This window comes from Euwallacea similis, chromosome 21, assembly GCF_039881205.1.
Source record: "Euwallacea similis isolate ESF13 chromosome 21, ESF131.1, whole genome shotgun sequence".
NCBI classification, from domain to species: domain Eukaryota; kingdom Metazoa; phylum Arthropoda; class Insecta; order Coleoptera; family Curculionidae; genus Euwallacea; species Euwallacea similis.
The window spans coordinates 3,131,660-3,156,905 of NC_089629.1; the positions used below are offsets into that span (position 1 = coordinate 3,131,660).

The 25,246-nt window shown below is 37.3% G+C and overlaps 5 protein-coding genes across 8 annotated transcripts; 2 read left to right on the forward strand and 3 right to left on the reverse strand.

Annotated features, from left to right (window-relative positions):
- The first annotated feature begins 490 nt into the window (after window positions 1-490).
- On the forward strand, window positions 491-3,551 carry DZIP1 (DAZ interacting zinc finger protein 1). Of its 2 annotated transcripts, none has more exons than XM_066400815.1 (7): window positions 491-681; window positions 951-1,183; window positions 1,236-2,320; window positions 2,421-2,507; window positions 2,561-2,729; window positions 2,783-2,961; window positions 3,016-3,551. In XM_066400815.1, exons 1-7 carry the CDS (start codon window positions 573-575, stop codon window positions 3,500-3,502), a joined length of 2,349 nt encoding a protein of 782 aa, XP_066256912.1. In that variant the 5' UTR covers window positions 491-572; the 3' UTR covers window positions 3,503-3,551. The 2 variants fall into 2 exon arrangements, with proteins under 2 accessions (XP_066256912.1, XP_066256913.1); XM_066400816.1 differs by having other exon boundaries at window positions 492-681; window positions 3,025-3,551.
- Window positions 3,552-4,616: 1,065 nt separating this feature from the next.
- On the reverse strand, window positions 4,617-12,112 carry LOC136415899 (uncharacterized). The gene is made up of 7 exons (XM_066400797.1): window positions 11,973-12,112; window positions 8,924-9,186; window positions 7,156-7,400; window positions 5,708-6,039; window positions 5,417-5,651; window positions 5,157-5,357; window positions 4,617-5,104 (listed from the first exon to the last, which is right to left on the reverse strand). The coding sequence occupies exons 2-7, from the start codon at window positions 9,178-9,180 to the stop codon at window positions 4,872-4,874; spliced, it is 1,503 nt and encodes a 500-aa protein (XP_066256894.1). The 5' UTR covers window positions 9,181-9,186; window positions 11,973-12,112; the 3' UTR covers window positions 4,617-4,871.
- Window positions 12,113-12,912: 800 nt separating this feature from the next.
- On the reverse strand, window positions 12,913-20,183 carry LOC136415903 (GTPase activating protein homolog 4-like). 3 transcript variants are annotated; one of them, XM_066400805.1, is made up of 5 exons: window positions 19,968-20,164; window positions 19,211-19,296; window positions 13,718-13,939; window positions 13,248-13,678; window positions 12,913-13,198 (listed from the first exon to the last, which is right to left on the reverse strand). In XM_066400805.1, exons 1-5 carry the CDS (start codon window positions 19,989-19,991, stop codon window positions 12,963-12,965), a joined length of 999 nt encoding a protein of 332 aa, XP_066256902.1. In that variant the 5' UTR covers window positions 19,992-20,164; the 3' UTR covers window positions 12,913-12,962. The 3 variants fall into 3 exon arrangements, with proteins under 3 accessions (XP_066256902.1, XP_066256901.1, XP_066256900.1); XM_066400804.1 differs by having other exon boundaries at window positions 13,248-13,939; window positions 19,968-20,162; XM_066400803.1 differs by lacking the exons at window positions 12,913-13,198; window positions 13,248-13,678; window positions 13,718-13,939 and adding an exon at window positions 15,848-17,583 and having other exon boundaries at window positions 19,968-20,183.
- A 1,786-nt stretch (window positions 20,184-21,969) lies between these two features.
- On the forward strand, window positions 21,970-23,269 carry LOC136415888 (uncharacterized). Its single transcript, XM_066400759.1, has 3 exons — window positions 21,970-22,103; window positions 22,811-23,048; window positions 23,112-23,269. The coding sequence occupies exons 1-3, from the start codon at window positions 22,095-22,097 to the stop codon at window positions 23,243-23,245; spliced, it is 381 nt and encodes a 126-aa protein (XP_066256856.1). The 5' UTR covers window positions 21,970-22,094; the 3' UTR covers window positions 23,246-23,269.
- A 344-nt stretch (window positions 23,270-23,613) lies between these two features.
- LOC136416005 (uncharacterized) lies at window positions 23,614-25,179 on the reverse strand. The gene is made up of 4 exons (XM_066400960.1): window positions 25,134-25,179; window positions 24,577-24,805; window positions 24,147-24,518; window positions 23,614-24,092 (listed from the first exon to the last, which is right to left on the reverse strand). Exons 1-4 carry the CDS (start codon window positions 25,146-25,148, stop codon window positions 23,614-23,616), a joined length of 1,095 nt encoding a protein of 364 aa, XP_066257057.1. The 5' UTR covers window positions 25,149-25,179.
- Between the last annotated feature and the right edge of the window lie 67 nt (window positions 25,180-25,246).

Sequence of the window (25,246 nt, forward strand, 5' to 3'; positions counted from 1 at the left end):
CCTCCGAGGACCCTGTTGGAGTATTATTCAGATTGAAAATGTACTTATCTTTTTTTTTTTGGATGTGGAAGTTTAAGGACAATGTTGTAAGATACATTATTAATATTGTAACATAGGCAGAAAGACCAAGTAGTCAATAGACTGTTTCTTAGAAAATAAAGATTAGTATAATTATGAACCGAGAAAGATCTAGGAGTTTTAAACGAAATTGTGAATTTAAAATTTTTGAAATAGAGCGCCAAAATTATCGTTTATAATCGTTTTGATTCGGAATTATTCGGATTCGTCCGTGGAAAAGAGAGAGAAACTGTTTGAAAATTCAACACAAACAATTGAGATTCCTCTTTAGCTCTACGTTACAGAGAGAGAGAGACGCATATACAGAAAGGCACTAATTTCCTAATAAAATTAGGACTGTTTCAGGTAACTGACACTTGACAATGTGGTCAACAATCATAACATTAAACAACCACAACAAACTAACTTTAATTTAACAAAAAAAGGGAAAAATATCAATAAAAACGTTATTAAAGGTAACAAAATTATTCCATCCAGGGCAAAAATCGGATAAAATGTGGAACGAAGATCATCAATGGCATTATGATTATGTTCGACTAGCTTGGGACACAGGGTTTTCCTTTGAAAAATGCAAATCTCCACATTTGGATAAAAATAAAATATGTAAGTTTTATAGTTTATGACTGGTGCCGAACCTTTGCAGCTTTCCCTCTCAAGAACCTTACTGTCAAAACATTTGTCCTGCTTCTTTCACATTTTAATTTCTTCAAAGCAGTTTATTCCTCCGATTCATTTCTTTATTAACAATTTTGCTGATGTTTCTATGGCAAACACATTTAACCTCATTAATTTCATCTAATATGAACTAATTTCTGCATTAATGCAAATAGAAGCTCTAACAATTTTATCTTTATTTTATTACAAACTTCTAGGTGTTGTTGATGTAGAAAAGATAGTGAAAGAACGTGATGTGGCATCAGTAGACCGATTTATCTCCACAGTAGTCCAATACATATTAGATGAAGAACAAGCACAAGTATTAGATAATAATTTCGTTAAAATATTTCGGATGAGCCAACTGGCTGTGGAATACCTTCTATTTTGCAAAAAGTATTTGGATAACACAGTAGTTTTGCTTAAGAAAGAAGTGGCGAAAAATAAAGATGTAAATATGTATGATAATGTGAGTGACAGTTTCTGCAATATTAAATTTCTAGGAGAACAAAGAACTTAAACGCCTAATTGGCGATTTAGAGTCACATATAGCAACTTTAACAAGGCAACAATTCTTAACAACCTTCAAATGCCCCACTTGCCTTAAAGCTTTTTCCTCTGAAGAGTATTTAAATGCTCATGTTAAAAGGAGACATACTGATGCAGCAAATAATTATTCTGAGACTGACAGATTGAATACAGAAATTAAGGAATTGAAAGAAAGACTGAATAATACTGAAAGATTGTTGCAGAACAAGAATGAGAGTAATAATGAGGAAAAGAATGAATGGGAGGTTAACGGGGATAATAATAATAAATCCAAGTTGATTGAGGTTGTGGAGAAGTTTGAGGCATTTAAGAATGAAGTGAATTCTGAGCTTAAAGAATTAAGGATTTCAAAGTCGTTTTATGATGAGAATTATGGTAAGCTTTTTGATAAAGTAATGCAAATCAAGGAAAATATAGACCCAAGAATTAATACTGAAAAGGCTGAAATCACAACACAAACTGACAAAATTTTGCAAATTGACACAGTTCACAACAAAAATGCCACTGAAATCCAAGAAACTGGATCCACAGAAACCCCAAAACCATTGACGCCAAAAGAGTCTCTAGAAACAAGAATTTCAGCCACATTGACAGGAATTGAGATGCAAATGCAGAATTTTTGGACTAAGCTGAATGATCTTGAACAAAATAAAACTGCCGTAGTTGCTTCTTTAATTGATGTTGATACTGGGGATAAAAAGGAACGACCTAAGGCGAAACCTAGAAGTAAAGTTACTCAGCCGACTGGAATTATTGGACAGGAAAACAATAATATAGATAAGATGAAGGTAGCTATTGAGCAGTTGCAGAAGCAGGAAGTTGAGAATGAAGAGACGAAGGAGAAGAGTGAAGCTGTCGAGCGGAATAGTGCATTTGTTAAAGGAATAATTCCAGCTAAGGAAGAATTGGTGGAGCAGACTGAGACAGGCAAAAGCAGTAGCGAAGATGACAGTGATTTAGAGTCAATTTTGTCAGAGTCTGAAGTTTCGAATAAGGAAATAGCGGAGGCTAGTCCAGTCCGAAAATTAATTAATAATCGGTAAGGTGCAGGTGTCTATAATTTGGCTAATTGATTTTTTCTAGCATTTTTAATAATATTTCCTTGTAGCCTGTAAAATACAAAAAGATTTATTTTGTAGGCAAAATAATACAGTTCTGATGACTTCTGAATCTAAGGAAAATACCACCCAAAAAAGAAAAATCGCAACTCTTGAAAGCAACTCCATGTAAAATTGGTTTTATGATTGTTTAATATGTATTATATGCCTTCAAATCATAGAATTCAGAAAAAAGAATCCCTAAAATCATCAATTGATGTGAATGCTGAGGCAATTATCATTAGCCGCTTGCAGGAGCTTGGAATATCGGAAAATTGGACCCGTCTTCCAGAAAAGTCTTTCGATAAAGCTTTAGAAATAATCAATCATCAAGCCACTCTTGCCAATAAAGTATATTTCCGGCATGTTATTATTTGTTTTTGGGACTTAAGATTCTGTTTTAGACACATCCAAATATAAGCAGTATTAAAAAGAAACTAATTGGGAAAATCGAAAACTTATGTAAAAATGCTAAAAGCAAATCGAAATTAGAAGCCAAAATACATTCTCCTGCTAAGTTGGAAAAATTGGAAAACATTGCCAAAGTGTCTTATAGGCCTAAGTCTAGTCGGTCTTACAAACGGTAAAAAGCTAAATATTTTTTTTGTAACTCACAACAGTAAATATGTATATTTAGGAATTTTAGCCCAACCAAAAGGCAAAACTTAGAAATTAGAAATCGAGAACTCTTCGAATCCGACAGTGAAACTGACGAACATCTCCCTCAACAAACTAAAACATTCAAGAACACGGCAAACCCTCTGGTGCGCTACTCTCAAGTCATCCAAGAAATTAAATCTCTTCCCAAACCAAAACCCCAGACAGATTCTTCAGATGACTTAAACAATAAAGAGGCTCAAAAAGGGGTTTTAAAAAGTTACCCCTCATTTGGTTCCCTGTCCAAGAAAAAAGTGCTTTTTGACCTAGAAAGCGAGTCTCCTGAAAAGAACACAGCAGTCGCTTTGAAGACAGGAGGAAGCACAACGAGCATTGCAAGTTCGATTTTAGAAGATAAACTTGATGGTGATAAAAGGGACAAAGATGCTGAAGATGCAATTAAGGTCATAGACAAGGAGTTTGAAGATTTATCTGATTTTAATCTTAGCGATTTGGAAACGTGTTAGTTATGTTGTGATATAGTTATTTTACGATTTAATTGATTGTATACGTTGTATAATAATATACGCACAATCCTGCATTCCATTTCCTAAAAAAGTATATCTGTATGCCATCGCCTGTCAGGTTATTTTGTTTTGTTCTAACTGATAGCGCTGCCTAAACACCACGCATAGTAGAAACTGCTAAAGAGGAACAGATTCCTACTATCGCATAATACTTGGTTTCGTTACTCACTTCTAAATAAGCCCACAGGAAACTACAGAGGGGTACTTGATGCACTGACGTGTAGATAGTACCATGTCGTGTCAGACAACACACAATACATATGAGGTGTTGCTCACGTAAAAAAATAACCACCTTATAGGTGGTTATTTTTTTTCTTTTGTACCCATAATTTGTTTCACAAGTGAGCGAAACACTGTTCCAAATATATCATAGCCCTGAGTGTCAATTTGAAAATTAAGTACTTAACTTGGATACTGATGACAGCGTTATGATTCGACTTTCGACCTGAAATAATTTTAACACCAGAGTAACTAAAATTTGGTTCCGCAGTAGCTGTACAATACAGCTTTGAAAAATTTTCATGTTCTGTAGTCCATGATATTTTTTGGACCCAAAAATCGAAGTTGTCTGCTTCGAGTTTTTACCGTTGTATATCAAAGCTATATGGTATGTATACTGCGGAACTCAATCTCACTGAAGTCGGAGCACTAAGTTTTCACTGATCTTTTTTACGCAAAATTATTCTGTATGTCACTGATTTTGCGAAGACTAAATTTTGGGGTGAAATACACAATATGAAAATTACTTTTTCAGAAAGTTTTAAACTTAAAAACATTTTATCAATCCATTTTTCCTTCGTGAAGACAGTGTCGTCTATAACAATTTTATTCACATTATCACAATTTCTTAAGAGTATTATAGTAATATATGTTTTATTTTTGTAGAAGGTTTTTTTTTGAAGATTGGCGAATGAAAGGTGCCAATACCAGGGTATTGGCATGTGAATATTGGTGGATACAGAATCCCAGACCAGGCGTTATCGGTATCGTGTTTGTTGGCATAAATCAGATGGTTGTAGGCAAAGAGCCATACCATATAAATATACAATATATGACATTTTTCTTTTTATTGGTTTTAAATCTACCCTAATTTAAAAACTTCCATTTCTTGTTAGAGAACATTGGTTATATCATGCTAATACAATATTCTCTTATTACTTTCAATTAGAACTACAAAACTGGCTGGATCCATTTCACTTTCAGCCTAGCGCTGTTTACTTAACACTTGCCGGAATCACACTGCAATGAACAATTAAAAGCTATTTCTTAAAACTTGAACTTCATGGCATTTCTTTCTATGTTACCATTGTTACGATTGTTTTTTTTCTGACTTCTCTTTTATTTCTTCGTCTTCTTTGGTGCCTGCTACTGCTGTAGCTTGAGGACTCGACACTGCCAGGCCCCCTTTTCCAACAATAGCTGTCCCCCGAGGGGCTGATCCAGCTACACCACCAGCTCCTGCAATAGCTGTAGCCCGAGGTCCTGCCTGGGCCATTGTTGGTTCGGTTTCTTTTTTCGGCTTTTCTGATTCAGTTGTAGCGCCTAAAATGTGTATTTTGAGTTTCAATTTTATCTATATCGAATGATGTCTTACTGGTCACGGATTCAGCAGCCTTAAGGCTACCTTGTCGTTGATCGTTGTTGGTCGAAGCATCAAATGAGGCATCTACCACTACAGCATCATTTTCCACGTCATCTTTAAATTGGTACAAATCTTGGTTAATCACTGGTGAGAATCGGAATTGTCCCAGGGCATTGGTGCTGATGCCATCACTGGAAGAGCGAACTCCAAGACCTTAATTGCATTACAAGTCCTTTATTTTCATTCTTCATTAGTTCTTGGTGAATTTTTACCTGAAGTAATTTGTTGGTCGAGCCCCAACGGAAATGCGTTAATCGGTTTTTGAGGTTCTACGTAATAAAATTGAGGCGCTGGTGGGAAGTTTAGGTGATCTGGCGGAGCCCCAGTTCTGGAGTATTGGGAAGCAGCCCTGATGACACCGTCAGGCTTTGCTTCATTGGCTTGAGTTGGAAATTCTGGATTATTATTTAGAAAAGAGTTGCGCAAAAGCAAATCTGGAACTGAACCCTAAAACATCAAACTTTTATTAACTCTTATCTCTCAACAGGCAAAGCCTAACTGACACTTGCAGGTGAATGTCCTAAATCTTGCACATATTGAGGAGGCTCCCTAGCGAAGGGTTGCAAGAACTTTTGAGGGATGAGTTGGTGTTGTTGCACGTTGGTGTATCTGACACCACCCAAGGGCAGTTCTTGCTTCTCTTCATAGGGGTAATTGAAGAGGTTGTTTCCATTTAGAAAGAAGAAGCGTTGGCCGGGACGTAAACTAACATTTTCAGGGGCGAAGTTTGGAAGTTGCCCTTGGGCGGTTTTTGTGTCTGGTGCAGTGGTCTCGGTGAAAGTCTCAAGTTTCTCTGGTTTGAGTTTAGGGTCTTTGGGCTGCCCTAGGAGAATACCTAGTAATAAAGTAATATAGGATTTACTAGCTGATTGACTATTCGAGATGATTTTTCTATGCAATTCAAACACTTTTTCTTGTATGAATATTACATCAGAAACCTTGCCCAATTACGCGGGGACAACCTTAAATTCGCAGGCTCAGACACTCTCCGGCAAAAAAACCCAACGACCTTTTTAACCGTATCTAAGGTTTGTTGGTAAAAAATAATTATTTATGTGTTAAACAATATGGATAAAAACTAGCAATGACGAGACAAGAGAAACAAGCCACATTTGATACGAGGGGCGCTAGCTAAGTACCTAAAAATGAGTACTCGCCCTCACACTTGGGTTTTAGGTTTAAACAAACAAATATTCCAATCGTGTTTCACGCACTTTCAGGAAATTCTTGTGGGCAGTTTTTCCGCAAAGTGAAGCGAAATACCTACGCAACAAATTTTTCAATTATAATCAAGTTACGCACGATGAATGTAGATTTCTTGCACGAAAATGACGTGTCATTGTACCTACATATGCAGCACGCAACCGGAATTCAAAAGACCATCATCGTCGCCGTTTCTTAGTTTTGTTTGACAGTGACCTCTTTCTCAATTAGAATTACAATTAGATTAATTATTATGAACAAGGAATAAATGCTATGCAAATTCGCTCTTTCAGGAATTACTCTGCAATTATTCAGGGAATGGATTTTATTAGCGTTTTTCTAGTGACGCTCATGGTCACCGCAATGAAATTATCCTAAAGATTTGATTTAATTGTGGGGATTGACTCATATCCATTTCCTATGCGTTTATCATTGTCTTGGGTTTCCTTTGATATTGTGCCTGAACAAATATTTTTTTGATAATGATTGTTGTATAAACTCACAATACAACGCAACGTCGATGGTCAGTGAACCATCGACAGAGCGAGAGATTTACACTTTTTTGTTCTGCAGAAAGTGGTTCCGCAGTACCTATTTATTGGAACAAAGTAGTGCTTGTGCCACCCTAGTTTTCAAATAACCTTCATACGCAACTACTCAAGGTGCTATTTTCAAAATATTCTCGTAATTTTGCTCAGTCACCATTTTTATATAATAATTCTTAAAACAATAACAATTAAGCATTTACCAGTTTTTAATGGGGGAACCTTAGCAGGATTAGTGGGCACTTCTTCTGCATCTTTTTCAATTGCCGGCACATGAGCTGGCTTAGGGTAACCGGCTACAGGGAAAAGTCCTTGGGGGTTATTCCTAAGCACCACATTGGGCCCGGGGCCTTGAGGAATAAGAAAGTTTCCTGGCGGATTTCCAGGGTTGATCAGGATTGGCTGGCCTTGCCCTCCGGGGCCGTAGAGCACTATTTGCGGCTGCAGCCTAAAACCAATACAAAAATTTCCACGTAACAATCTCAAGCACATTGGCTTCTTCAATAAATCAGTTTTTCTCCAATTGCCGAACAAATGAGTTTAGCGGAGCAAACCTGAATGAATATCCTCGTTTGAAGATTTAAACTAAACATCTCAAAAACTGTCAGAGCTAGAGAAAAAATAAGTGGAATTTTGACTCTTTGCGTATGTCGAAAACTGACATTTTCCGTATAAAAGAAATTTAGCGCAATCACAGTATTGATGCACAATAAATATGTGGCCGAAGGTTCGACCATTAGATGAGGACCACCCTGTATAAATAAGCTCGTACATATAGTCTATTGTATTTTCAAGATAGAAATTATCAAAGCAATAATGCACCTGTCATTCATATTGTGGCTAGCCGTTGATTGGTCTACACCTGTAGGTGACAAATCATTTTACAGGGTTGCATTCAGTTTCGTTGTCGTTTCTTTTGTACGTACCTACTTACATGCTATTAATTGTTATTTATTGTTGTTTGGGATTTGTTAATATCCTCATATATTTCAACTTTTAACGTATTAAATTATTTTAGCAATAAGCTCACAAATATTTTTTTATTACATTTTAAGAGAGCCTAAGTGCGGTCCTGTTCAATAGTACTGCTGTAACTGGTGCGTGAGCTTATTTTGATCGTGTTCATCTTGAAAATACTTTAGGTAAATTAAGATGTCGCCGTCGCAAATCGCCAAGTGGAACATGGTCGTTTTTTTAATTATTAGTTGCTAGCAAAACACGGAAAAATCTGCCCTGGAAAAATCCTTCAGGTTAAAATGAGCTTCAGGAAAGTGAACTTCATTTGCGTGCTTTCTTGTAATTAGGTATCTAATTCAAGGAAAAAAAGGATTTTGCAATTTTTTCAATTTTTTGAAATAATAAAAGGCTAAATGCTCCTTGCATAAAGGCGCAACTTTTTCGCGCTTTGACCAACTCTCCATACTTTTGGGTACCTTCTACAGAAGCCTGCGCAAACCCTTTCAACATAAAAGAAGATCTAAAAATGGGTTTAAAATAGATGTAGAAACTGAGAGCTTATAGAAGACCGTGACAAGGTGATGCGGTATTTAAACCGGTTTAAAAAATGATCTTGAAAACCCATTTGAACGAACTCTTTAGCGCTTATAACGGTTTTGTGGTGGTACTTACTTACACCATTTGACCCTTAAATTTTGTTTATAGTTCATTATAGACCTTAAAATTGTTACTTAGCCGTATCGCCTAATGGGAACGAGCGCTTTTCAAGCCATGTTGCAATTACGTTTTTACTAAATGTTTTTAATCTTGACCACTGAAAGTGAACTTAAAGTGAAGGGTAGTGCATTTGGAACTCGTTTAACACGCTGACAATGAGCGCGATCTTTACAAGATAATTTCCATTATCGTCCAGTTTCTAGGTTACAAAAAACCCCATTTAATACAACCTTAATTAAAGGTTCGCCAAACCAACACGATAAAGCCATTAATCACGAGATCTCAACAAGTACAAACCTGTGCAAAGAACTTTGAGCCCCCTGGGGCTGCAGGTAGGTCAGTCCGTATATTTCAGGGGAGTATTGTTGCTCCCCTGGAAACTGCCTCAATTCCTGCAAAGGCTCATTTTTGGGTAAGTCCACAGGCGTGAGGAGGTAGACTTTAGTGTTCAGCCCCTCTTGAGGTTTAACGTCAGCTTTGGCTTCTCTTACTGATGGTTGCTCTGCAGCCGAGAAGGCCAGGAAGAGGATCGGTGGTAGCAGTTTAAGAAACATGGTTTTCTGGAACCAGAAGATGTTGTCATGAAGAGCTAGCGGCTAGCTATTTCAATGTTTAAAAGTTCGATTTATTTTAGATTTGTAGCTAAATTGCAATAACTAGATACACTAAAGTGGTTTATAATAATTTGCGTTGATGGTCACCGAACAATCATTAACAGTTGGGCATGAAATCATACACTAAACTTGTGCCCGTATAATACATACATTTTGGATGGGAACCCTATGGGTTTTCCAAGTTTTTAGAACGTCTCGTGGGTCATAAAGGCTAAAGAAAATTTCTCCAGAGATTGGTACTGATTGAGAAAGCTATGCAACAAGTACTTGTTCATTTACCTACGTACCTATCTCTAAATATGAAAATTATTTTTGGGGCACCTTTCTCAATACTATCAAGACTCTTTAATATGCGCTTACCACTACATCGAACAGAAATGACTACGAATGTGCAAAAATACCATTTACCAGGCATATAGGTTCATGGGGACATAATTAATGCGTTGATCAATATTGTAGCATTATTATCGACCGTTACGTAAACCGTATGAATACCGAACTTCATGAGTGAAAGACGGCAATTGAATATAGGATTAAATTAGCCCAAAAATTCGTTTATTGGTTAACAATGGAAGGAAGAATTTTTGTGACACAATCGCTCGTTGTTGAATGGTGATTTGAGCAATCCTAGGAAAGAATTTTTATATATATAAACGATAGAATTTCACTTGAAACTAGTAGAAAAGCTGTAATTAAAGGACAATTGTATGATTTGAGAGCCAATTACAGAGCAATTATATAAATATAGAATATAATTCCTGATTCATAACCCTTTTAGAGTCGAATAATGCTACTTTGTATAAAATAATTGCCTGAAGAAAATTATGGTTTTTCGATGAATTTTAATTTGAAAAGCATTACTTTTGATAGGACCTTCAACATTTATCAAACTATACTGCGGCTCAAGATGAAACTTCATAAGCTAAATTTCGAGAAATTTTAAATAAATTAAATGAATTGGCGAGGTTAAGAATAGTACAAGTCCAAAATCATGATTTTTGAGAAAATAAAAAATAATGTATACCTTATTTTTTATGCTTTTTGTTGTCTGAGGTTATTCACACAAATTATTATGTAGTGTATTTTTTACGTCTTTTGAACTAAAAATATGTTTTGATATATCATGCATTTTTCAATTTTTCCTTAAAAAAAAAAAAACGTGGACTTGTACTGTTCTTCCTCTCAATGATATTCGGTAAGCTCAAACAATCGCCTTAACAATGCAGTTTTGAGACTGTTGTTCTACTCATTTGATGCAGCTTTGCAGGACAAAAAAATTGATATATTATTTAAAAACCGCAAATTTTGGACTTGTACTGTTCTTAATCTGACCGATTCAAACACATCACAAGTTTGGTCATAACCATTGAATTACTTGATATTCTTCGTTCGACTTAAAAAATTCTCCTTAAGAACTAAATTCTCTCTTATATGCCGTTTTGCCTCTTATGTGCTCTCCCGAATGGTTAATAAGTACCCATTGCTAAAATACGTTTATGCAAATGATCATTGTTCTAAGTAATTTGCTCTCAAATTCCAGTCATTCGGAAACGCAGATTGGTTCGTAATGTTATTATTACGCAAAGTTATTAATATTCAATATTTTTGTGCATGAAACCACTGACAATACGATTAAATCTCACTGAAAAATTACCAGCTAAATGTTGCATTTAGATAAATTTAGAAAAGAACAATATTTACGGGAGAAAACGTTGAAATACAGAGAGAATTGGTATAAAGTTGCCAATACATTGATTTAGCAGCCCTTAAACGAGTTTCATTACTTCGATTCAGGCTCTGCAACTTATTGGTTTCACTCTCAACTATTGGAATTTCGAATTAAAAAAAATAGCGTTAATCGATTACTTTTTTCTACAGAAATTCTAATTCCTGAAATTCCTTCAACAGTTCTATTCTCCCACATTTAGTACTACAAATAGTTATCACGTAGGCAACGAGATGTATTATTCGTGAGATACAGCTCATTCTCACGCCACTAGCCATCATAGTTTTCTTTAACAAATATTGATCATTCTGAGTAAATATTGTACCCCTTGAGCTACTCTAACTAACGAAACTCTCGCGAGTTCTAGCTAATTTCCTAGAATAGATTTCCAAGGTAAAACCCTTTTTTAGCCTGATAAACCTTTTTACTTTGATCACCTTCTGTGGCAAATTTCCTAAAATAGTCTCTAATTTAAGAATCGCTCAATTAATTTCACTCTTCTTTGTGTGGCTCTCGCGCTCACTCAGGATTTTGAAAATCTTTAAAGCTCTATTAAGCTCTCAAAATGGGGTGGGTCATTACAGAGATTCAAGTCGTAAAAGCTGAGGGTTGGGGAGTTTAATCCACACCCCTTCCTCCGATTGACGTATTTTCAATCTAGACTTCATTTTCTTTACGAAAAAAAGTAATACAGGCGTCTATATACTATTTCAGTGCAAAAATCATTAGTACTCTGGAAGACTTTGAGAATTTAAAAAATTTGTGCAAATGAGCTCTGAACTCGTTTCCTTCTCTACATTAAACTCTTTTAAATTTTGTACCAAAATTTTCACGATCAGAACCCATCGCCGGTAAAAATTGGCAAAAGTCTCATGCTTTTAGTGATAATTGACGGTTTATAAAATTTGAAAGACAAATTTATAACAAATACTACAACTAGACATAATCTTCTTGCCTCTTCACTCCAGACACCCAACCAAATTACCATAACGAAGAAGGTACTTACCCAGGCAAGGTCTTCAGCTCTTTAGCTTTGTTTTGATTAGTTACCGCAGCACAACTACTTTGCTGTAACGACTTCAATCATAGGACCATCGACCTCTCTTATACGCGACGGAAGGTGGGGCCCACCCATGCTAACATTGGCCAATTTTTATTTTTATTATTTGCCCAGATTCCATCAACCATCAACAAGTAAAATTAGATTACACATATTTGGTTTATTGTGTTTTTTGAGGGTTGGTCCCTGTCCAAATGCATTCTTGGTCAACGTTTTTCAGTAAAGAATTAGGTGGGGCATTGTGTGGAATGTCCATGGTAGTGCACGATGATGGTTTTTGCGGTATTTTCCGAGCAATTGATAGATAAATTTGATGAGGACAATCCAAGAATGGATAGTTAGAGCTGTCTCGCCCAATGAGTAATATGATATTATTAATAACATTAAAATGCTAAATAACAATTTTTTTTTTTTTGTTCCGTTAACAGCTTGCACGCACCTTGATTTAAAGTCCTTTCGTGATCGAATATAATGATCACAACCGTGAATGTTATTCCGGAAGGAAAGTTAACTCATATTTCTCTATTTAAAGGAGAAAATCATTTTTGATTAAATTCATCATAGAGAAGTGAGGCCAATCGGCAGGTCCTCATCAGCGTGATCAATCAGACATTTAACCACGGTTGAATATAATCAGCTCAGGACACAATGGACGATCAACCAACTACTTAAAAGCCAAATTGTCGCTTTCGCATTTAATTGCACTTTGCACAATATATCACTGGGTTAAGTGTGGGTTGATTTTCGAAACCTTCCATGGGACTCGTTTCTTAAGCCGGGCGAACTCAGATGGCACCTATGAACAATTGGTTACGTGGACTGGCCGCCGGCCATCCATCTTATTCTTAAAATCAAATCAATAACCTCATCAAACGCCTATCAGATTCAGTTTATTCAATAATGATTACTTGAGCATTACACTAGCTACATAATACTTTAACTGTGATGATATTTACTAATAATCCTGTTCAGAAATTCGCTCATTTGATCCGTCTTATTCTTCCCAGGTTTCTTCGGGGGTCCAGAGCCCAAACCTTCGACGTAAATGGGTACCAATGCTTGATCTGGCGACACTCCTGCTATCGCTGTTCCAACTGGACGAGCTATTGCCAGCCCACCTGGACCAACTACTGCGGTTGCTATTGGTTTGCTTGCCGCCACACCTCCTTCGCCTAAAAAAGCATTTTTATGAGTTAGAAGAGGAGTTTTCTGGCAACATACCGGCTACTGCCAATCCCACTGGCTTCGCTTCCGCAACTGAAGCATCGTCTGGCGGCAAATTAATGGCAACAGCATCGTTAACTTGATCTTCATCTGCCTCTTCTTCCACTTTCTCTTCCTCCTCCTTCTGATTCTCCTTTTCCTGCTTTTTCTTCTTCATATCCTCCTCCATCTTCTTTTTCTCCTCCTCCTTTTTACGTTTCTTCTCCTCCTCTTTCTTCTTGTTCTTATCTTTCGTACTCTCCCTCTTTCGCTCAAACCACTGAGTCAAGCCTTGTCTATTTTCGAGTGTTAAAGCAGTGTTATCCTGAAACTCTGCCAACTTTTTCGCAGACTGATTAATTGACTTCATGTGCTGCTGATACATTGACTCCTCGGCTGGTGTCAAACCCCCTTTGGCCTTAGCTAATTCCTGCAACTTAACAATTTCACTGGCTTTGATTTGAATATTCTTAATGTAGTCATCGTACCCTTCGTAATGTTCGGTGTCGTAGGAGGAGGGCAGAGGAGGATTTTCCAGTTCGGTTGGGTCGATTTCGATTTCGGTTTGTTCGAGTGGGGGTAGTGGTTGCTCAGGAGTTTGCACGATTGAAATTACTTGTCCTAATGGCGTGTTTGATATTTGGAGGGATTGCCCTTTTGCTCCTCCGTAGAATGGGATTAGGGTGACAGAGTTTGACTTATTTGCACCCCTGGAATTTAAAACTTGTGATTATTTCTTGAATAAACAATTTACGAAGTGAAATTACAGTTAAGTGTTCCACGCATCAGCAATACAATGCCAGGAGTTGAGCTCAGGAGGCGATAAGAGATTGAAGTTACATTAAGAACATGAGCAATATATGAAAATTTTGGAGAAGGACAATCACTTGAAACTTTTTTTTTTTTTAAATAAAGACCCATCAGCTTCTGATATTTTTATTCTTATCAAGACAATATTATCACCTAAATAGTACTTAAAATGGTATTAATTTTAACAATTTATGGTAACTTTTGTTAACAAACAATACTGCAAATGTTGTTCAATTGATTTTAATTCAGGATACAATTAGAATTAAAAACTGGAACGTATCATTCAGCCGAGAGCATACTAGGATATATCCTTGAAATCTACTTAGTATAACAGAAATACTATTATAGTTTTCCTTACCTACGACACTTAAGTCTACACATTAATTAACACTCCATAAAATTGAGCTATTTTTGTACTACAAGGGGGAGTGGGAACAAATGGCAGAAGACGGAGGAATTCCAGACCCTGCTTGTACCAGTCCTTGGGGATAGGTATAAACCAGTGGGACCCACAACAACAGCAGCCCCCCACCTACTGCTTGCAGTTACAATATTCACTTACTCATTGTATAATTGAGAAAACAGGACAGAAGAGTGAAATCAAATTAAATAGATAAGAAGATAAGAGAACACCAAAAACAGTCAGGTGTTAAAAGAGAACTTTTTCACGCATTTCCTAAATTCTCATTAATCTATAGCAGCTTAAAAGTACTCATAACTAATTTCTAAATCACTCTGTGCATGTGCAATGCCTCCCGGTCCAGCTATGGCAACGGCCTCAGGTTCAAACAGTATATCCGCATTGGAACCTTTCTTGAGAATGGCCCTAGATAAAGGGTTAGAAATGGCTTTCCCTTCCACCCCGGCCACTGCTGTTGATTGAGGCTTCAGTATCAACGTGGTGATATCCTTTTCGTTCAAGAAGTTAGAAGTTCTGAATCGAATGACCTTATCTTGAGCTATGGTGTTATGGTTGTGGATATAATGGAATAGAGGATGCAAACGGTACGGGGCTAAAGATGGTGGCTTTGCGTTTTTAAGTTCTCCTTTTGTGAAGAAATTCCTCGGTTCTTCTATGGAAAGATTCCTCAGGAGATTTCTGTATTCTTTTTTCAGCTGTGTAGCAGATTGGGCGAAGTACCTAGGAAAGCGGTAGTATTGAAAGGAAGCGGGCGCAGAATAGAGGTTAGAGCCATGATTTGGAAAGAAGAGAAGCGGTGGCCAAGCAGGTGAAGATCTTGCGTTGGGAGGTCTAGGAAGAGAAAAGAGATTGATTATAAAGTGGATCTAGAAAAGTATAATTTCTATAGAAAAGCAGAAATCGGATGATGATTGAGAGTTAGATTCACGTGGGGGTTGGGGGTAATAATTTACTGGTTTAAAATAAAACAGTTTATTAAAAATGGCAAAATGTTTAAAACAATATTGGAACCTAAAGGACGAGGCCTTAGGATGGTTTCATTAACTGCATTACCTTATATCTAATACCTGTCTCTTATAATACAACAACTCCCTGGAGACTTAGCTGTTCCCATTTGTACAATTTTTGGCATGAGAAGACATAGCTAAGTCATTTTAATAACACGCCCTATTTAAACTAAGCCCCAATTGAAATCGAATACCCTGAGGAATGGTCTAAAAAAAAACGAGTCTCTGCTGATAAATCCCCACATGCAAAGTGCGTTATGTCTTCAAAATCTTTAGACAGTAGGATAAATTTGATTAACAATAAGATTTGGTTGAAAATCAGACGCTTGTACTGTATTTACTATCAATCAATCAATTTCAGTGGGCTTTAGCAAAGACGTGGACCGACTTCACTCAACTTCACCACTGTCGGATTTCTGAAATTTTCCCTATTCCGCAAAATTTATTTCAATTGGTTCTTAGCTTAGAACCACATATACCTAAAAGATAACGTATCACTTTAATCTCACAACCCTAATACTCATTCCCCCTATTATAGTAAACTACAGGCCCTACAGCTACCACCTTCCCAATTCTGATATTAGGTTCGTGCTTCGTCCCATTTAGCGCAGAATCCTTTATGACTTCATTTAAATCGATCTTCGGGTCTACTGCTACAACTTTAGTCCCCGACCCCGCTATTGCAAGACCGTCAGGATGGGTATAAGCCACCCCATTGGGGCCCACAATAGCAGTCCCCCCGCTGCCTGCAGTTGCAATGCCCCCAGGGCCTGCAATTGCCACTCCCCCTTTTCGAACTTTGAGCTTGTGAATGAAGATCCCATTTCCGGTATTATCTTTGCTGAAAACCTTTCTACTTCCTTCGTTAGAAACGCTGATATTTTCCGCCTTCTCTGCCTCCTGAAGATCATCTTCCACTTCTTCGATTTGCACCGATTGTCTGATAATTTGAGGAGATTCCTTTGGTTCGGGCTTATGAGTTAAGATTAGGTTCGCTAATTGGGTTTCGTTTTGAGGTGTGAAATATGAATTCCAGTTTATTTTCTCTGTGTTTATATTTTCGTTCAATCCTCTTCCTTCATCCATGGGCAAATTTACAGTAAATTTAACCAAGTCCTCATCTCCTAAATCAATATCCTCTAAATCGAGGTAATGAGCAGGATCCTGCTCTCCTTCAATATGAGCTATTTTGATTTCCTTAGTTCCCACTTTCTTGTTCATCTCTACTGAAACTTGATGATGTCCTAGAGCAGGTGTGCTCTTGACCCTAGACGGTTGGGGCCTTGGAGTCAGCTTGCAAGGCCCATCAGTACCAGCACTGTTCCCATATTCGACCATATTGGTAACAGCGTAGTACATTTGAAGAAATGGGTCTCTGATGTAGATAGGGAACAAATTAGCTCCAGGCCAATTCCAATTTTGTCTGGCTTTATGGCCGCTTTGCTGCTGATAATTGTTCAACATGGGCTGTTGATATTGTTGCTGCAAATTGATAGGATATTGAAGCATGATGTCTCTGATATTGTCCACAGTTTGTTTTTGAAGAAGAGGGGTGTTCTGAGTATTTAGTTCAGATGTTAGAGGGTTGTTCGGTGAAGGATAGTAGTTCCCAGCAGGTTCAGGAAGAGCCCCAAACATATTGTTCATGTAAGGATTAGGAGCCATGAATGACTGGTAATGAGTCACTTTTCTCTTAACATATTGGCCAGGAATTTGGTCTTCAGGCAATATTTCTGGATTATTGTCTGTTGCGCTAAACCCTGATAAGTGTTCAGCGTTATGAACATTTGGTTGCCTTAAGCTAGGCACTGCAGCTCTTCTAATATGATCGTTTTCCAAATAATCCAATATGGGGTTACTGAATGGGTCCCGTGAAAATTTGAACTGCTCTGCTGATTTAAGCTGGTCCTGAGACCTGGAGTAGCTGAAAGGGAAGTGGAAATAACTAGGCTTGGGCTTCTTCTGCAGAAGTCCCTGCTTCTTGTTGACTTCTGCGATTTTGTCCAGAATTTCCTTAGTGTTTGCATCTATCTTGCGTTGGGCCGAATAAGGTACTTTAGGGCGGTCTTGCGGGTTATCAAGGGGAATTACTTCGTGGATAAATTGCCGTTCTACCCTAAAAACAAAGTCGTTTTCCAGTCATAATTTTCTTTCCCAGTTCTTCCAGCATAATTATTTAAAGCAGGACGATTATTGTTTATTAAAGCGAAGCTACGTCATATTAGGTACTAATTAATTTCTAACTTACCTATTATACACATGAAACTAGCTTCTACCTACACTATTAAGACAGCACTCACACCCACAGAGATTATGTTACAAAGAGTATTCTTATCAGTATTATTGTTCCTACCTACAATTTCTTTGGTTTTTGTACATCTCTTTTGTTAGTAAGTATGTATTCGTTTTATTTACAAGGGAATCTTGTTTGTAGGAATTGTTCACTAATCGTTTTTCACTAAAATCGTACTCTGAACAGAATAATTTCCTGGTTTACCAAGACTTGTTTGAGAAAGTTTTTCTTCTCATCGAGTTTCAGTGGCGGGACTAATTCAGTTTGCACGGCACAGCATATAAACGAAGGAAAACTTCTACGCTCATGAGGTTTTCAGCTTTCCATTTGACTTTCAATGGCCCTTCCACTTGCTTTTTATCTTTAATTGGCAAACTTAAAATGCGATTTATATAAGCAAAATTTGACTTTCTAGACAATTTTAATAGGGAAACCGAGTTAAAAAAATCTCACAAAAAACTTATTGACCGTCTTTAGATTTAACGAAAAGTGATATTAAACGTGATCAATCTTCGGCATTTACCCTGAAATAAGGGTATGGTGACTCTCAGTCTAATGTAGTGATACCAATATTCATCATTAATGTTGGAAACGAATTTCACATATATCTATAATATCAATATTCGTTTAGTTTCTGCGGCATAATTCTGCGATTATCCAGCTTCAAGTCCAGAAAAAGAAATCATACGCGAATGGTAAAACTCTACTTCCTCGGCGTTAGTGGTCATTTAAAATTTTCTTGGATTGGGAAATTTTGAAGCTGTGGTCGTTTTGATTTGATTCAGATTTTGTGCAAAAAGGGAGCAGGTCCGGAGTTGCAACCTTGCATCAATTCAAGGCCAGTCTTGGTCGTATCAATTCTTAGTGGCCGGTCTCGATCGGCTCGGTCCCTTGCAGTGGCACGTTGCAGCTTTTTAGTCTTTAGTTTTGCTCCAATTTTTTAAAAGTTTTTAAGGTGAATGACAATAATAAATTACACCAACTAGCCCAATTACATGAAAGAGTAATGCGTTTTTGATTAATAAATACATAATAAATCTTTTTTCATTTATGAATTATTTGATTTTATTCGGCAAGAAATCTATGAACAATTTCAGGGAGATTTAATTAGGAAAATGAATAATAAACAAGTAAGTATTTGCGTGGATGATTGGACATTTTAGTGGGTGCTAAGGGTCACCCGTAAAATTTCGTCATAGGTCTGGGAACTGGCCAATCTGAAATGGCTGATAGGTCCTCGAAAAATAAACCCAGTTTTATCAATATGAAGTCCGCGATTTCGTAATTTTCGAGATACAGGGTGTCCGAATTTTATTTAAAAAATCGAAAATATAAAAAATTCTCCGAAACATGGGATATGTACATTAGCTTATTATCAGACATGCAAAAACAGAACATGGATATATTCCTTTTTCTCTTCAGTTGAAGTCGAAGGAAAAATAATACTTACTGCACTTGAGAGTCAGCTCCTCCTTTTTGGGGTTCGATTGGTTTCTGATTCTGAGGTCTACAGGATGCAAGGCCAATATAAAGTACCTGAGAATTCAAGATGAAAGTTGAAAGAATTATTAAGTTTTCCGAGCACAGACAAATCAAATTAGTTAGCAAAGAATGATAAAAATCGTATCTTCGCAATTTAAAAATACTTGATACTTACTGAATATTTAGTATTAATTCCTCAATTATCATATTTTTAACAATTTTATGGTGATTTAATGTTATAAACAAATTAGTGTGAATCATGGATATTTGTGGATCGGAAGTAAGTTCAACGACTTATTTCTATGTCTGCTTCGAAATGATTTAAGATTTCGGTTAGATTTTTTACATGGTGTAGTCGCATGTGTGGAACCTTAAGGAAGCAGAAATTGTAAGTGAATATTTTGAAATTAGAGGAAATAGAAAAATTATGTATAAAAATCAAAAGTATGAATTTAATTGTCGTTGCATAATCGGACGTGCCAGAAAGACGTCTTCTAGAGAATGTTAATTGCTTATGAGGAGTAGTGATCGGGTAAAATTGCCCAAATTTCTGTGATTTTCTGCTGGTTCTACATACTACTGAGTGTACACTTCTTTAACTTCACCAATATCACAATTATTAAAATAATTACTATACTAATCGTTAATGAAATGAATAAGCTGACACCTTAACCTAAACCCATAGACCCACTTATTACTACCAAAAGTAATATCTAGGTACCTACCAAAAGATACTTTGAACACCACATAGTATAACTGTCTTATTGGTATAGATATGGGCACTATATTGCATACATCAAGCGTACGCACGACTGACAGCCACCATATAGTTAAGCGCTTTTTAAAACTAACGGAAGAAGTTGGTTTGTGCGATGGTACTGGTCAGGAGGAAATCGAGGACGTCGCCGATGGTCAATTTTTGGCGCGATTTGAGAAACCACGTTATTGATAATAACGTCGAAGTACCGGTACCGTATTGTTGTATGAAGCGAAAGAAGGTACGGAAAAAAGAAATGGAGAGCTTATTATTTCTATAATAATAAGCTATGTAAACATGGAATTTCTGAGTGAAGTCATATCTTCAATTCCCAAGTTAAATTAAGAAATTCTAATTCTGGAGTTCAATGCTCACATTCGTTTAACTGATATCTGTGGAATTGGCCCTTAAAATGTTATATAAAACTGAGCCTTTTTTATGAGACCATCAAGTACACCTAATTAATACAAATTTTATTCATAACTCTTGCGAGTATGATTGGCCATAAATCAGAAGGCTGCTTATTTAATCAAAAGCATAATCTAGAAATTTATCAATTCTTCATTCTTTCAAATTTGTCGGGCAGTTAGCGTCATCACTTGTGTTTCATCCAAAATTGCAAAAGTAATTTATGTGGAAACTTCCCAAAATTTTCAGAAAACGATGTCCTAAGTAGTACTTTAGTTTCAACCAAAAGATAAGAAAGCTTTCCTTTAACCCGGACCTGAAAAATCACCGTGCGAAGTTTCCAGGAAAACTATTAATGTTTTCTTGAGCAAGACTTATTACTTTTTAGTACTCTTATAACCGAAACTCAACTCTAATTAAAAACCAACTTTAGATTTATTCAGAAAACTCGCTTGACGACCAGTTCTTGAAGATGATACCTCGAATTCATTAACCTAGACGCCAAGCAAGTCCAGGCATTGAACTGTTTGAAATTTGGGCACCCACAAGCAAAAACGCCTAAAAACCGCACTTGCACGGCTAATTTTGGGCTGCCATAACGCCTCTCTTTAACCCACGAGTACCGTAAATTTCCAATAACCAGATAAATTGTTTTTGATGGAAATAAGACGAGCAAAAATCCAAGATCAGCTCTTGTAAGCTGCCAGGCGAGTTCATCGACTCGCAATGTCAAGGTCCATCACGGACAAGGCGAACCACTAGAACTGCACCTGCATAGCTCTTCATATCAGATGAAGAAATTAGTAAATAAACATGTGCTAAGAGGAAAACTCGCTGAAGTTGCAGGCTGAAGAGAGGCTTTAATATGCACAGCAGGGAGAAGACGTAAGAAATTAAAATTATAAAAGTTCCAAGTTGCGTCAATTACCGATTTTAAGCAAGCATTATAACATTCGAGGAACTTTCTTTATTACGGTTAGGATCGTGATGAGCCTGTTTATGGACAACGTGGTCACCTCAATACATATTTTCGATCGACATCGTAATTGATGACACAAGAAGTACGTAGGTATTGATGGATGTGGCTAGGTATACGGGAACCTGAACTTCTTCTCATGAGCCGAGAGAGAAGTGCAATCGAATCGGGTAAAAAAAATGTGTTTACTGCTACATTTCTCGATGCAAATTCCTAATCTCTCCAATTTTTTGCCTTGTCTCTGTTGAAGCCCAGCTGCCTTTAATTATCTTTAAAATTTACGACAATCCTCTTAAAAACGGGTTTGTTGCTCCTACTTTTACGATTGTATATATTCCAATTTACCATCCCGATCTATTAACTTGGACATGTCTAAACGAGTTCCACGGGATATTTTGCTAGCTGGCATTCCCAGAAAGCGCTTATTCCACCAGAGTTCTTTAAATTACTTATGCACAGATATCCTCAAATGTTTCCCTGCTCATCTAAGATCTCATAACCATTGGAGCAAAACCTGCCTCCGTCAATCCATTAACGCGCCCAAGATCCTCCTTTTTTCTTCTTAAATGTTGCACTATGCCAATCCTTGCAAAGAAGCATTGAATCTTCAGGAATGTCGCATCTTCCGTTTTTTATTTCCCCGTATATATAATCATCCAGTTCTTGCGAGTTAGGTTAGTTAGAGACACTTGTTCTAGTGCTTCGGGTAACATGAATTTGGTAAGCAAGAAGATTTTTTTTGCTATAGCTGGATTACAAATGAGAAAAACATGTGTTTTCAAGCGTACCTGGGTTTTAGGTAAATGATGGTAGGAACCGCTAAATAGACTAATTATTTTTGTTTACAAAGACGCAGTTGGGACTCATACTGGGACTCGTAAAGGGCACTTGGCATCCCATAATTCGTGAATTTCCAAAAATATTCCCCTTTCATTTCCGAAAACAGGCATTAGTTCCTCTAAAATGGACTTCAGTACTGCATTCCAATCAAAATTTGGGGAATTTTTGCTCTACTCACCTTCCGAAATTCAGGGGCCCTGTATATAAAGGTTCCTCTCGTTCTTGGGATTGACGTTCGATTTGCGGCCCCAGTTGGTGCCATATGTGGGTTTCGACCAAAATGCGAGAAGAAAATTGCCTGTCTTCTTAAATTTTGGAATTCATATTTGTTCTATGACCAAATTTTCCCAAACTACCGGGGGTGATTTGTATCGTAAATACGATCTGTGTTTTATCCTAAATATGGACAAAATTTCCTCTCTTCTCACACCTCACACAACAATTCATAGCTGCATTTTGTCAAGTTTTCCTCAGTCTTCCAGGTAAATTCATGCCTCATCTCAGCTCTTAAAAAAATTCACAAAACTTACCATTCTTACTCTCTCTTTCGAATCAAAATTACCTCATATATTCAATTTCTTCTTTAGGTCATAGTATGCGCCTGCCTCATCGCCGGGTCTCAAGGGGCCACTCCGAGTCCCCTCCATATAGCCGAAGTTGACGTAAGAAGATCTGGAGATCAGTTTTCCTACAATATCAAAGAAAGCAGCGGAGCAGTGGCTATTGAAAACTCCCCTCTTGCAATAACTAAACTAGTACTGGGAGGCAAACCACTTCAGGACTCCCTGGGGCCTGCACCCGTTCCTTCCGCGAACCCCATTAAAGGTACACCAAATACAACTTATTTTAGTTTAAACTGTTTATTAAATTTTGCGGTTCAAAATTCAGAGGGACGGTCGAGCAATGACGATTCCAAACCAGCTGAGGCCCCTGCAGCAATCCCAATCCCTTTAGGAATCCAGCCGATTGTCCTCACTTACGCAGGGCTCAATCCATCGATGAGCATAAATATTCCACGTTAGTAATTAATATAAAGATATGCATGAGAAATTGTAGTAAGGAATTATTACATTTAGGTGATGACAAGAAGAAGGTATACTCCAAACCGCTCTCCAAAGATGAGATTACAGGAGTTCCTACCTATAATGAATCCAAACCCTCATTAGGTTCAGTCACGTCATACCCTTCTCCTATCTATAATGATGCTTATTTAAATTTTCAAGATATTTGTTACTACGATAGGCCCCCGAACCCATGGGCAGTGCCTAAGTACTGTGTGCGCGTACTTCGTGGAATACCCATGTCCATTATTAATTAAGGTTAAATAAATGAGAGATGGAGTAGATAATTTGTATTTACTAGAATATGCTTCAAAATCTTAAAAATTCCCTTAATAGTTCCCATATGTAGCATTTTCTACCGCGCTTGCTCCTCCAAGCACAATTCTAACATCCTCCCCATTCTCCACACCTATCCCTCCTTGACTACCTTTAGCAGCCTCAGGGCCTAACACTAAACAAGCCAAATTCCCTCCAGTCACTTTAAATCCTTGTTTAGGGTCAGTCTCGTACTTCAAGTCATGAAAGCCAGTGTCATCGACATATTGAAAATACCCCTTAATATTTCCATTGGGATCTGAAGTTTCTTCAGTTTTATGAGAACCAGCATCAAATAGGAAATAATAGGAGCGATATTTTCTGTAAGGTAAAATGTAGTATGAGTCAAGAAGGTTTTTAAGGTCGCTGGAAAGCTGTTGTAGGTTTTGAGTGAGGTTGGCAAGGCTTTGGGGGTTTTCGAATGGAGAGCCAAGCTGGCCGGATATTCTCGTCTCATTTTTAGCGGGTGATCCATTTTGACCGGCGATAAACTCTAAATTAAATACCTGCTATGAAACCACTAAAAATAAGGACAAAAATTCTTCACCAGGAGTTGGCCTCAGAGCAGTGGCATTCAGAGGTTGATATCCATTTCTACCACCTTCAGCCTTAACTTGCAATCCTTCTTGACCACTAGATTTATAGCTAAACCCATGAGGTCCATTGCTATCTTCAAATTCGAATCGCCCTTGAATGCATCCGTTTTCACTCGAAGATTCAACTTTCTTGAAATTCCCTGTATCAAATTTGAATCGATAAGACGAAGGGTCGTTCTGGTCGTAATCTCTATAGAGGTAATTTTGGGGATCTATCAAGTAATACGGTGTAATGTAGAGGCCTGCTGTTCTTTGAATCGTCCAGATGTGGTTAAAAGGGTAGACCGGCTGCCAATAAGGGCTGGTCCTCACTGGACTTGAGGCTGTAATGACAAAGGCGGTTATTTGGATATGTTATGAAGGATGAAATATGTAATATGCCTTTTGGGTTATCGTATTCAGGAATTTGCCGACCATTTGATTGCGGTTGGTAATTTGCCCCCAAATTCCCTAGATTATCCCCATAAAAGGCAGTTTCTCGGTTTCTTGCTCCATTATCAGAACGGTACGGGTAATTGCCCTCATTCGAATGTGAGATTTGGTCGTACTGATAAGCCGCACAAAGTAGAGTGTGTTGGAAGGTCAGAGATTGCAGGTAAACTGCTAAAACCTGTATTGAAAATGTGGCATTATGTTGGTTACGTTATATATGGGTTGAAACGTTAATACTCGAATTGACACACTGGTTTACGTAACATGTGCGGAAAGTGGTAGTTTCCAGTAAAAGAGATAATTGAGGGCGGAACAGGCGCCTTCGCCATATATTCGTTATAGAATTTTTGGTTCAAGTGCGGGTTTAAATTGAGGAAAAATGTTCTACCAGAAGAATGCAGTTCGGTTTTAGTAAAGAGTAATTAAAATTAAAAAAAGAAGGAAAAACAGTTTCTTTAGAGCTAACACATCACGGAAATTAACGTCTGATATCAGATTTAACTCACCAGAATTGCGCTCATTTCAGATATGATGACAAAGAGAAACTGAGCTACATAATGATTGGATGCCATCAATAATTATTATTGCAATTGCATACCTAATAATTAATGTATGTATT